The sequence below is a fragment of the Takifugu rubripes genome, chromosome 1 (genome assembly GCF_901000725.2).
Source record: "Takifugu rubripes chromosome 1, fTakRub1.2, whole genome shotgun sequence".
NCBI classification, from domain to species: Eukaryota; Metazoa; Chordata; class Actinopteri; order Tetraodontiformes; family Tetraodontidae; genus Takifugu; species Takifugu rubripes.
In genome coordinates, this window is record NC_042285.1 from 13,769,544 (window position 1) to 13,780,527 (window position 10,984).

A 10,984-nucleotide genomic window follows, 5' to 3' on the forward strand; every position below is an offset into this window, starting at 1 on the left:
TCGCCTCAGGGATCATTTATTTGCAAAAAATGCCTTATTTTCGCTCTGCATGCTGCACGTGAACCCAGATGGTCGCTCAAAAAATCCGATGTCTCATAAGAGCCAACACCTTAAACAGTAACATTCAAAGGAGCAGCCTGGACATGTTAGCATCTGCAAAAGTTTAACAGGCCATATGGAATTTGTTTCATTGATTCCTTTATTTTTTTTGCTCTTTCTTAAAACTCAAAATGTTTCCAGCCCTCCCTTCAATAATACAGTATATACAAATGCTAAAAATGGACCTATAAGTCAGGAGAAAAACAACTCGATGAAATGATTAAATATAGATGTACTGTAAAAAATAGATTCTTTTGGCACAAATAGGTTCCTGTTGTAGAGGGCTTGTTAACATTTAAAACAAGAAAGACATAAAAAACCAGAACGTTAGAATTATCTATGAAACTTTACATGTGTGAACTGAACTATATTGAGTGGACAGTGGACAGAGCAGTTCAGAACACAAACACTGAAGCGGAATAACATCAGTCTAAAGGCACTTGTTCAGAGGCTGTAACTTCATCCGTTCCCTCTCAGCACCCTGTACCTGCAGGAGTCCTCAACTCTGCCTGTGTAGGAAGTGAGTTCATGGTGCTGTCAGGCTGCGTGTCTCCTACGCTGCAGTTTGAAGAGGTGCAGGAGCTCCTGCTGGCTTTTCTTCTGCCGGCTCTTCTTTCTGAGACCGGAGGGCTTCGGGCGATCTCCTCGCGATGAGGGCCTGCTGCTTCCTGCAGACAAAAAAAAAAGGGGGGGGGGAACCATCAGGGCTTATTTGTACATGAAAAAGCGTGAACGAGCAGTGTTGTGCCATCGACCACTGACTTGTTTCACAGTGTGGTCCTTCGTAGCCTCGGCACTGGCAGTGGAAGCTCCCTCCAGACAGCGTGCAGACGCCGTCATGCATGCATGGGTTGGGTTTGCACAGATTTACTTCCATCTTCGCCTCTGAAGGAAGGGGGAAATATGCTTTATAAAGCTTTTCTTAGGTTTATCAGCGACATCTTACTCATTCTGATGCATTTTTTACATTTCTTCAGGTATTGTGTTAATAAAATATGAATATTTGGGAAAGGTTTTGCTCTTCTTCTGTGTTTTGGATACATTTTGCAGCACTGTGATTTAAGAAGAAGAAGACAAGCTGTCCTGACAGGTTGGAAAACAGATGTTTGTGTATTCACCTGAACACAACATCTGCACCAGCACGTCTTCAAAATACTTGAGGTCTTCGTAAGAAGGCACCAAAATCAAGTGTTCCTCTGAACCAGCGATCTGCAGCAGCTTTTCTCTCTGCATATCTCCAATTCCGACCACAAATACCGACACTCCGTTGTCTCTTATCTTCTGAGCTGGAACTACTGCGTCAGCGCCACCGGAGCCGTCCGTCACCACCACCACGGCTTTGTTGACCCCCGGACGTGCCCCTTTATTCACTGTCAGGACGTTGGAGTGGATATGGAGCAAGGCTGCCCCAGTTGAGGCCACTCCACCCATGAAGTTGGCTTCGCCTATGGCCGTGAGGACGGCGGAGCCGCTGTCATGGCTGTCCAGGTTAAAGACGGTGGTGGCCCTCCGGCTGTAGGCCACGAGCCCAAGCTGAGCCACGTCGCGGTTCACGTCAAACTGTACGCTGAGGCTGCGCACAAATTCCTGCAGGGCGAGGAAGTTGTCCCGGCCGACACCATCAGAGGCGTCCAGGGCAAACACCAGATCCAAGGCCTGGCCCAGACAGCCTAGAGACGTTTAAGATATGAATTAGAACATGTGTCAGCCAGAAGACTTTTGTATTAAAATGTTTCCCTCCTATAATAATGGATACTTTTGACCTGAAAAATTTCATCATCTTATTTTTAAAAAAGCAGGAGAGTTTGGTTTTTACAAATGAATATAGAATATAAATAGTATAGATTAAACATCTTAATCTAGACATGCAGCGAATAACTGATTTGTGGTTGGCACTATTGTGCGAGAAGGTTGCGGGTTCCAACCCCAGCGACAGCTCAGAAATTGTGTAATAACAATAAAAGTTCCTCTTCCTTGAAGCAGTTGAGTACCGTCTGTGCGTCAAACAGGTAAAATGCACCATGATGCCAAAGGGTGGCGCCAAAGCGCCAGCAAACACGTGGATGCGGCGGCTTGGTGGAAAAAGATTCCTCGATTAAATGGGATGTTTTATGCGGAAATAAATGCATTCTTTGGATCTAAAACCAACACAATGCTTTTCTACTCCAATGTACCTTGTGTATCCACACTGCAGATTTTCGCCTTAAGCTCTGGAATCTTGATTCCAAACTCAGGTGAAGAGTAGGTGATGGTCCTTTGGGGATTTCCTGTGATATTATTTAGCTGGCTCTTTAGGTAGTGTGGCCCCATCCCTATTAGGAAGATCTCTCGGTCCCGGGCGTATCTGGAAGCCTCCACAACCTCGTCCATGGCAGGCGTGGATGTCATTAACACCACAACACGGGGGAGATCGTCTGAGACATCAGCGTAGACCGGCGTGCTGATAAATCCATGACGTGTGACGTAGCGAAGGGCCTGGCCTGTCCTGGTTTCACCGCCAACCTGTTGAAGAGCCTCCACAGCTTTAAGGAGACTCTGTGTGTCCCCTTTGAATCGGCCCACCTGGGCCTCGACTCTGGTGTCACGGCCGAACACTGCCAGGCCTACTTTACTGGGACTGTTGGACCCAATCACAGTCTGCAGGAAGCGTTTTAAGAAGGACTTGAGGCGGAGGAAGCCTTCCAATGTAATCGTGGAAGATCCTTCCACCAGGAAAAGCAAGTCCACAGAGCAGTCGAGCGACAACGCCGGAGCTGTCGGGGTTAAAGGGGCAGACTGGGGTTATTCTCTGCATCATTCCTCTGAAAATACATGTGATGTGACGTCAACTGACCACAGTGTGGGTCCCCTCCGTAGCCAGGTGGGCAGACACAGCGGTAGCCCTCAGAACCTTCAGATACACACGTTCCCCCATTCAGACAGGGTTGAGAATCACAGGGATCTGCAGCACAGGTGAGAGACTGAGGCCGCTGGCACACGCCACAAAACCAGAGACAAAGAATTCCCCCAACTCTTACCTGGACAGATGGTCCTGTGGCAGACCGTCTGGTGCCTCTTGTACACCTTGTTGTACCTGGACACAGTCACGTATGTGGATGGTACCGAAATTCACCTCAGTTTCAGTTTCAAAGCAAATCAGAAGTGTGTATTTTGATCAGTAAAGCGCTCCAGTCACAAACTGTGGCTACATACGCGGACCTTCTTCCCCTCCACCCTGATGGAGAGGAGTTAAAATCCAATAAGGTACAAAAAGCGGTGACAGTTACGCAGATGGATCAGGAGTTCTTGCAGTTGGCCAAAAGGCTGCACTGCACTGTTAAATTAATTTGGGCAAAGGCAATCTCATTTTACACTGTGCTGTTCAACCCTGATGGAGCACATCAATGCTGGGACCTCGCCACAAATCCGCCGTCTTGTGGCTCATTGAGCACAAACAATTGAGTGCATATTACCTTCCCACCCCCACCTCCCCAGCCCGCTCTGGTACCAGCCTCCTTTGGGAAACTGTCTGAGGCAAAACTATGTGGTGGTTTTATCGCTGATAAACCCAGCCAGGCTTTTCATCATCATTCAAAGAAAAAAAAAACCCAAAGCCACTTGCCTGTAGTGTGGGCAGAGAGCCGTGTAAGGGGAATAACCCTTGGATCCTTTCCAGCACATGAAATTCCCCAGGAGCTCTTTTACTGTCTCCAGTGTCTTCCTCTCACAGGGAAGGGAATTCACATGGCAGCCTGGAGAACAGGAAATGGTGGAGATCAATAGAAAAGAAGAAACAATCATCTTTTTTGATTCCTCATATCCAACAGTAAAATTGTTAATGAATCACCTACAGACATGGATAAAACCTGTTTATGTCCATATGTTTATAGTTTTAGGGGAAAAGAAACCCTACATGCCCTCTAACAAAGGTCTAACTCTACCTAGATTTGTAGCTTTACCTCATTTTCAGGGTGTGATTTAAGTTATATTCTAGAAAATGACATTTTTTACCAGAGGGGTATTTCAATTGGAAGAGATGAGGAAGAGTAAATTGAAAACCAATGAATCAGAACCTTTTACTCATTTCAATCTTGAGTGGTAACTTTTTAGGATGAGCTCCAGGGCTGATTGTTTCACCAGTCAGTCCGCCATCACTGGTATACTGGACGCTTGAATATGGACACGACACAGAACTGCCCCCCTGTGACTCTGACTACGTGTGCCAGGAACATTTTAATCTGAGCGCAGCGGGATGACAAAGATGCCCGTCTTGTGTGGGATTGACCCACTGACCTTGAGGTATGGCGCTGCAGACAGCGAAGGTGGACAGGGTGGTGTACAGGCCGTTGACAGCATCATAGAAATGCTCGGCAAAGAAAACGTGGTTTTCCACAGGCTCGCTGGCCAAAGCGTGCAGCTCCTCCCACCTGCAAAACCAAAGGTTCTTTGGTCTATCCGCTGGACTGTTTTGTGCTATTACAGTGAGTGATCACTATTTTCCAAACACACAACATACCTGGGGTAACGAAGGCCCACAGCAAACAGGACCACACCCGCCTCTTTGAGCTGCGCTGCTGCCTGCATTGCGTTGCCCTGGGACTTTCCATCCGACAGAACAATGACAACCCGGGCCACGTCGCTGGAGTTGCGGCCTCCTGGTAAACCCTTCCTCAGGACGTACTTCAGGGCGAGGCCCGTCTGGGTGCTGCCTCCTCTGGGAGTTCAAGATAGGACAGGATATTTCTTAAAATCTGGGAGAGGACGCATGAGCTGCATTACAAAAGCCTGGGAGGGAGCCCTGCACTGCTTATCTCTGCCGTAGAAATTCAAAAATTAGCTCTGCTTTGACTGTGAAATGTGTGTGTGGAAAAAGACTGATAGGTTTCATCACTTCAGAGAAGGCAAGAAATATCATTAACCCATAAATGTCAGCGACAACAGGAGACTCATTTGGTCGTGCGTACACTGCCTGCCCGAAGGACTCGAACTGAAGCACAACTGATCAATCCTGATTCCCTTTTCCAGTCTCTCTCCAACACGCATGCAAATATTTTCCACTGATATCTGCAGCATTTTATTTCCCCCCCTGTGACCAATTCAAGAGCTGCCCGCAGAAAATGACATAGAAGACACAAACACCGTAGCCAGAGTATGTCTTTTGGAATTCACAGTCTGGCCGGGCAAATTACCTTCCTCTGGATCAGTTCATAGACTCCAGGAAATGGAATACCCAGTGAGCAGCACCTGTGGGGTACCTCTCTAATCTGAAACTAATTGGTTTTCTTCCTCAGCATTCGCTTTTTCTTAGTCTTTAAACGTGCAGGCGTTTGACAAAACCCCCTAGGTTGGAGCCTGTAATGACATATTCTCTTAAGCTTTAGCTAATTGCTTTGCTTTCAACTATATTTGCCCTTTTCACCCAGAAGGAAACTGCCCGTGTTTTTAGCACACTTCATCATTTTAACAGCTCTAGAGGTTTCAAATGACATTAATTCCATCTAATGCTGCTGCACCAGTGGTATAAAGTCAAAATGATGATAACTTCTGTGGAAGGACTCCTCAAAAATGGGTCTGCTGAGAGAACCAAACCTGTAAGAGATCTTCTTCATGTGTCTCGTCAGCTCTTGCTTCGTGTTGTGCAGGTCCAGCGAGAACTCCAGCCGAGGAGCCGAGCCAAACTGAATCAGCCCGACTCGCACCTGAACGAGGATGGAGCCACATTAGCAGCTGACTTTGAGGAGAGGAATTACAGAAAAAGACAGACCCGCCAACCTTGTCTGGTCCGATGTCCAGAGCCTGACAGAGCTTTATGGCGTAGTGTTTGGACCTCTCGAAGCTGCCCTTCCCCACGCTGTAGGACCCATCCATGAGGAAGAGGATGTCCATGGCTGCTGAGCACTGCATGACTTTTAAAAGGGAAACACTGCGGGATTAAGAGTGATCAAACGGGCTTTGCAGATGAAACCAGGAGAAAAAACAGCCTAGCATGCCAGGCTTCAATTTTCTCTCTCCCAGGTGCACAAATCATTACCAAGCTAAGAACGCGCTCTTCCAAGCGTGTTTGGACTTGCAAAAATAACCAGCGGTGCTGCTGTCATGTCAGAATGTGCAACTAAACTTAACAGAGGCCATTAAAGACAGAAGATTGAACTGTTACCCGTCTGTCTGTCACTCATTATTTAGCTTTTAATGTTTGATCCACTTGATAACAGGACCACCCACACACAATGGATTAATGATTTGGCTCTTTCCACTTGAATCAATCCTTAAATCACTTCTTTTTCCTTCCCAGCAGGTTTATAAGACACAAATGTACAATATAAAGCTATTATAAAGAAAGCAGTGAGGGTAAACTCACTTTCTCCTGCAGCGTTGATCTTCATAATGTTCTCATGGCTGGTATGGATCTCCTGCAGGCAGCGGCCTTGCTGGACTGAGAGGGGAAACGCCAGTCAAATCTGAGCCCATTGTTCTTTAATTTTGTAAAATATTCCCTCTTTGTTGACTTTAATACCCCCAGAAGACAATGTGCTTTGGCAAGTAAACCGCTTGTCTCCAAAGGCTTACCTAAAGATCTGAGAATCTGAGCAGCATATGAATTCTGTGCCTATATTCACACAGCTCTGTCCCTGATTAATGGAACCACGTGGCAGCTTTTGTGCTTCGGACATTCAATCTTGTTTTGCACATCAAGATGTCACCATAACTCATCCCCCGGTGTGGCTCCTTTCCAGGCGCTAAATCAATAGGAGGCAGACTGCCTGGAGGATTACAGTCAGGTTGATGGCAACCGGCTGTCAATTACCTTTGGCAATGATCAGAGGAGCTGTGCGATTATTGAGTCATCTTTCATCGCTGTAAAGTCCCTGGATGTTGCCCAAAGCGTGTGGTGTTTGGAGAACATGACATATTCGTGCGGCTTTCTCGCCGCTGTGTCTGAATGGAGCAGCGTCTTTCAGGGAATAGAGTGAGTGAATGAATGGTTGTCTTCGCTTGTCCACTCACATTAGCTTTGGACACTCTATTATCACGTGCAGGAGGTCAAATGTGGAGTCAGAATGGGTCTGGCTTCTCATTCGGCCTCTCATTTATTAACCTATTTTTTATATGGGTATTTTTGCTTCACCATCTTACACACCAGAAGCGCGTAACAACACACTTTAGGTGCTTCATCACCTGTCATTATGACTGTCAGAGATCCACTTCAAAGGAGGAAATAGGTCATCATAAAACGAGGAAGCAAATTTGGGTTTTGACAGATTTAGGCCTGAGCCTGTCCCAGCTAGAAACAATGTAGATGAAATATAATTGAACCAATATAACTAAAATGTCAAACCATGTGAGAAAGGCCAGTCTGAACAGCTATAAAGATGCCAAAGTTCCTATATCCTGGGGGAGAGCGTTCCAGAGCTGGGGTGTAGACCAAAGTCTAAATCTTAGTCCCATGGTGGACAAACGGTCGGGAGAAGTGAAGAGGCTGGGGATGCCCCGAGAGTATGGAAGGGTGTGTATGTATTTAGGAGATTGTGAGCTTGGAGGGGGCAAGATTATGAAGGGATTTGAAGGTGAGGAGCAGGATTTGAAAGACAACGTGGGAGTGGAGCAGATGCCAGTGAAGCTGTGTGAGGAGGGTGATGTGCTGAGTGGAGGAGGGATCTGGAGATGAAGCGGGCAGGAGAGGTCAGAACGAGTGGCAGTTTCCGGTGGGTAAACCATGGAGAGGAGCGCTGGGACGACTGCACTAACCTCGGTTGCTGTTAAGAGGGAGCGATGGGCAGAGGTGGAGAAATTGCTATTGTGGAGACAATCTGACGCCAAAATCTTTAGAGTGTCTTCTACCAAAGCCACTGCATTTACACAGCATGAGTCAGGGAACTTTAAAGAGGAATACCACCTGCAGCCAACAGGCCTCACCACCCAGGTGTCCGACAATATGACCTTTTCCAAAAGCCCCAAAGATCTTCTGACAGTGAAAGTTAATGTTTTTAAAGAGATTCATCATGGCAGGGGGGGCCACGCAGGTCTGAACAACAGGACTGTCTGTGATGTACTTGCAGGAGCACACAAACTGTGGGTTTGGGTCCATTTCTAATTCCACCAAGGTTCATGAGAGGTAAGGAGTATCTCCCCAACGTCAGAAACAAGGGGATTCTTTGTTTCTGGGATGGCCGTCCTTGATTACATGCATATGAAATTGTTAGGACAACATGTTATCTTGGCTGTCAGCGCAGGAGGAACAGGGGGCGTCTTGACTAGGTGAAACAGTCTGGTTTGCTCAAGTTCAAAGTCTTAAAATGGCCAATAATAAATACTTTAGATGGTGCTGAAGCTGTCATTTCTGAAAACAACTCAAAGATTATATCGCCCAACAAAGCCCGCCTCTCCCCCGGGGCGCATGCCGATATACTGGGGTCGAGCAGAAAGGCTAAAGATATGCTATAAAACTGAAGCAAAATTTGACTTGCCTGGAACCAGCCAGCGTTTGAGGGTTAGAAAGAAGGAAATCACTTTGAGGACAAGATCATGGGAATTCTTCAGCACTGTGACGTGACAGTTGAACCAGTAAAGTTTCCCCCGTAAAGACCAGAGGACTCAACCAGGAATCTGTGCAGCACAGACCTCCAACGCTCCACACTTAGTTCCATCCCTGACAATACAATGATTCTATTCTGTCTATTGCAATGATAAAAAAATAGATCTTCTGGTAAATAGATTTTTAAAAAAAGATCTTCTGGTGACTTTTGGTATTAGAGCTGAACCTTCATGATTGAAAGGTTAGATGAGATAAAACAACAGCCTCATTAAAGGCATCTTAAAAAAACATACACATGTAATTAGGCCACCAATAAATGAATTATATATTAAATCAATTTGTTTAACAATAAACAAGACATAAAATATTTAAATCGGGGATTAGACTGCAGCAACATAAGACTCTGTTAGGTAGCTAATAGCTTAAAAAGGTTATGTAAAGCATTCAAAAAGAGAAGCCCTTCATGTGAATGCTTTGAATACCAGCAGAGATTTAATGAGGAATTTAAAAGAAATAATACCAATAATAATTCAACTAACCTTGGAGAAGCACCAGCACCGAGAGGAGGGACAGGCGGATGTGGGGGTGCATGTTGGCAAACCTGAGGTGGTTAAGAATAAAGCACACTCTTAGATACACAGAGGCAAATAATAGCAAAGAAGGGGCAAAATCAAAAACTTTGTTTCCTATTATAGACCAAAAAAAACCCCCATCAGCCATGAGTGAAGTGGTGAGCAGGTAAGATTACGCTCGCAGACATTTCACTGCCTTGTCTGGTTCACAGAGATAACAAGCAGATTGTATCATCCACTCACACTCGTGTGTGGTCAGGAAGTGTGTTGATCTGTATGGAGCTCTATTCAAAGGCTTTTCTCTACACTGAACTGCCAATGTTAGATAGAAATGCAGCTATCCAACTGCAGAATCCAATTTCTTGACCAAAACAAAATGATTCTGTGAGCCGTGACGCTTTTATCTTTCCTCGGTAAAATCTAAATGAAGGTCTTAATGTAATGGCATCAGGTGGGTCTGATTAATCCGATCAATAACCCCATCAGTCTGCAGATAAAGCTTGATTAAGTCTGGCTTAGACATAATACCCTCCGTCTTTGTGTCTCCTGTGTGTGTATTCCTGAGACAGAGATAGAATTGTGTGCAGGATGCAGCCTCCATTTAAGAGGAGCCTCATGTCTGATACGGATCTGCAGCCCTGACGGGCAGCAGAGGGGCTGATAACCATTGTCAGAAGCTGCTGATGCTGTACGTCGCTGAGGCAGTTTTCATTACTGCCCCGGAGGTCGAGAGGCCGGCATGCATGCCTGCGTATCAAACACACACCTGTCTCACCAGCGGTCCCTCCGTCTTCACAAGAATTCTTGAGGCTCCTTGTTTTTCTTTTTGGATTTTTTCACTTTTTACAACAAGGTTCTCAGACACAAGCTGTCGCTGCACTGACACATAACTTAAATATCAGTGAAGTTGAGGCATCAGTTGGAATTTAGAATAAATCTGGGACTGTAAAAGATAAGTGGTGGTAACAGTTTCAGTTATTTCAGGATGACTCTTCTACAATAGCCACTCAGCATTTTCATTTTATTTTATTTTTTTAGGGACTTGCAAAAAACATGCATTTCCATTACAAATGGCTTCATCCTAAGCCATATCTTGTGTAAGGTGTGAAAATTGGCTGCAGAGGTGAGCTGGACATCACACCTCTGCATCCTCCACAGGTCGAGGGAACTATAAACTAATGACGCAAATATCTGATTATCAGATAATCCTTTTTAACAGCAGTTCTCCAGCTTCACATTCAATTAGCTGAAGAAATTAACTCAGAAAAATATTTTTGTTAGGCCACAAAAAGTGTTGCCAGGTCATTCTCAAGTGTGCCAAAGGTCAAGGAAACCTGAAGAGGTTGCGACCCTCACACATTGTATAAGACAATAAGACCATATAAGGTAGAAAAGGTAGGAAACACGTCTAAAAGATTGAACCCAAACAAAGTTACATCTTTGCCAATTATTTTTCAGTTCCAGGACACACACGCGGTGGATACATAAAAATGAAAACGCAAAAAGCTGCTAACTAGGAAGTGTGAGGTCCTTACCCTGCGCTCGGTCTTCTCAGTCTGTTGGGCGGTCAGGAAAGCGCTCCTGGCCTCCGGCTCCTCTCCTCTCTCTCCTCTCTCTCCTCTCTCTCCTCTCTCTCCTCTCTCTCCTCTCTCTCCTCTCTCTCCTCTCTCTCCTCTCGTCTGTCAGGCTTCCTGCTCCGGGCAGGACACGAGCAGCGACCCCACCTCCTCACCATGCCCACCTCTGGTGTACCTGCGCCGGTAGGCTCTAATTTGTTCACCCGCGCAGGCAGAAGCCGAGG

General features: G+C 45.9%; 1 protein-coding gene across 1 annotated transcript; it reads right to left on the reverse strand.

The window, feature by feature from the left end:
- Positions 1 to 10,948, reverse strand: vwa2 (von Willebrand factor A domain containing 2). The gene is made up of 14 exons (XM_003961585.3): positions 10,719 to 10,948; positions 9,151 to 9,212; positions 6,437 to 6,511; positions 5,851 to 5,984; positions 5,668 to 5,777; positions 4,595 to 4,792; positions 4,372 to 4,505; positions 3,701 to 3,830; positions 3,117 to 3,172; positions 2,933 to 3,040; positions 2,274 to 2,852; positions 1,218 to 1,769; positions 862 to 984; positions 1 to 767 (listed from the first exon to the last, which is right to left on the reverse strand). Exons 2-14 carry the CDS (start codon positions 9,200 to 9,202, stop codon positions 637 to 639), a joined length of 2,382 nt encoding a protein of 793 aa, XP_003961634.2. The 5' UTR covers positions 9,203 to 9,212; positions 10,719 to 10,948; the 3' UTR covers positions 1 to 636.
- Between the last annotated feature and the right edge of the window lie 36 nt (positions 10,949 to 10,984).

Bases quoted from the DNA above. Each gene is read 5' to 3' on its own strand.
- vwa2 (XM_003961585.3), bottom strand. From the start codon at position 9,202: ATGCACCCCCACATCCGCCTGTCCCTCCTCTCGGTGCTGGTGCTTCTC. The intron at 3,831-4,371 runs GTCAGTGGGTCA...CCTGTTCTCCAG, and splicing joins CTGCAGCGCCATACCTCAAG to GCTGCCATGTGAATTCCCTT. The intron at 768-861 runs GTCAGTGGTCGA...TTTTGTCTGCAG, and splicing joins AGGACCACACTGTGAAACAA to GAAGCAGCAGGCCCTCATCG.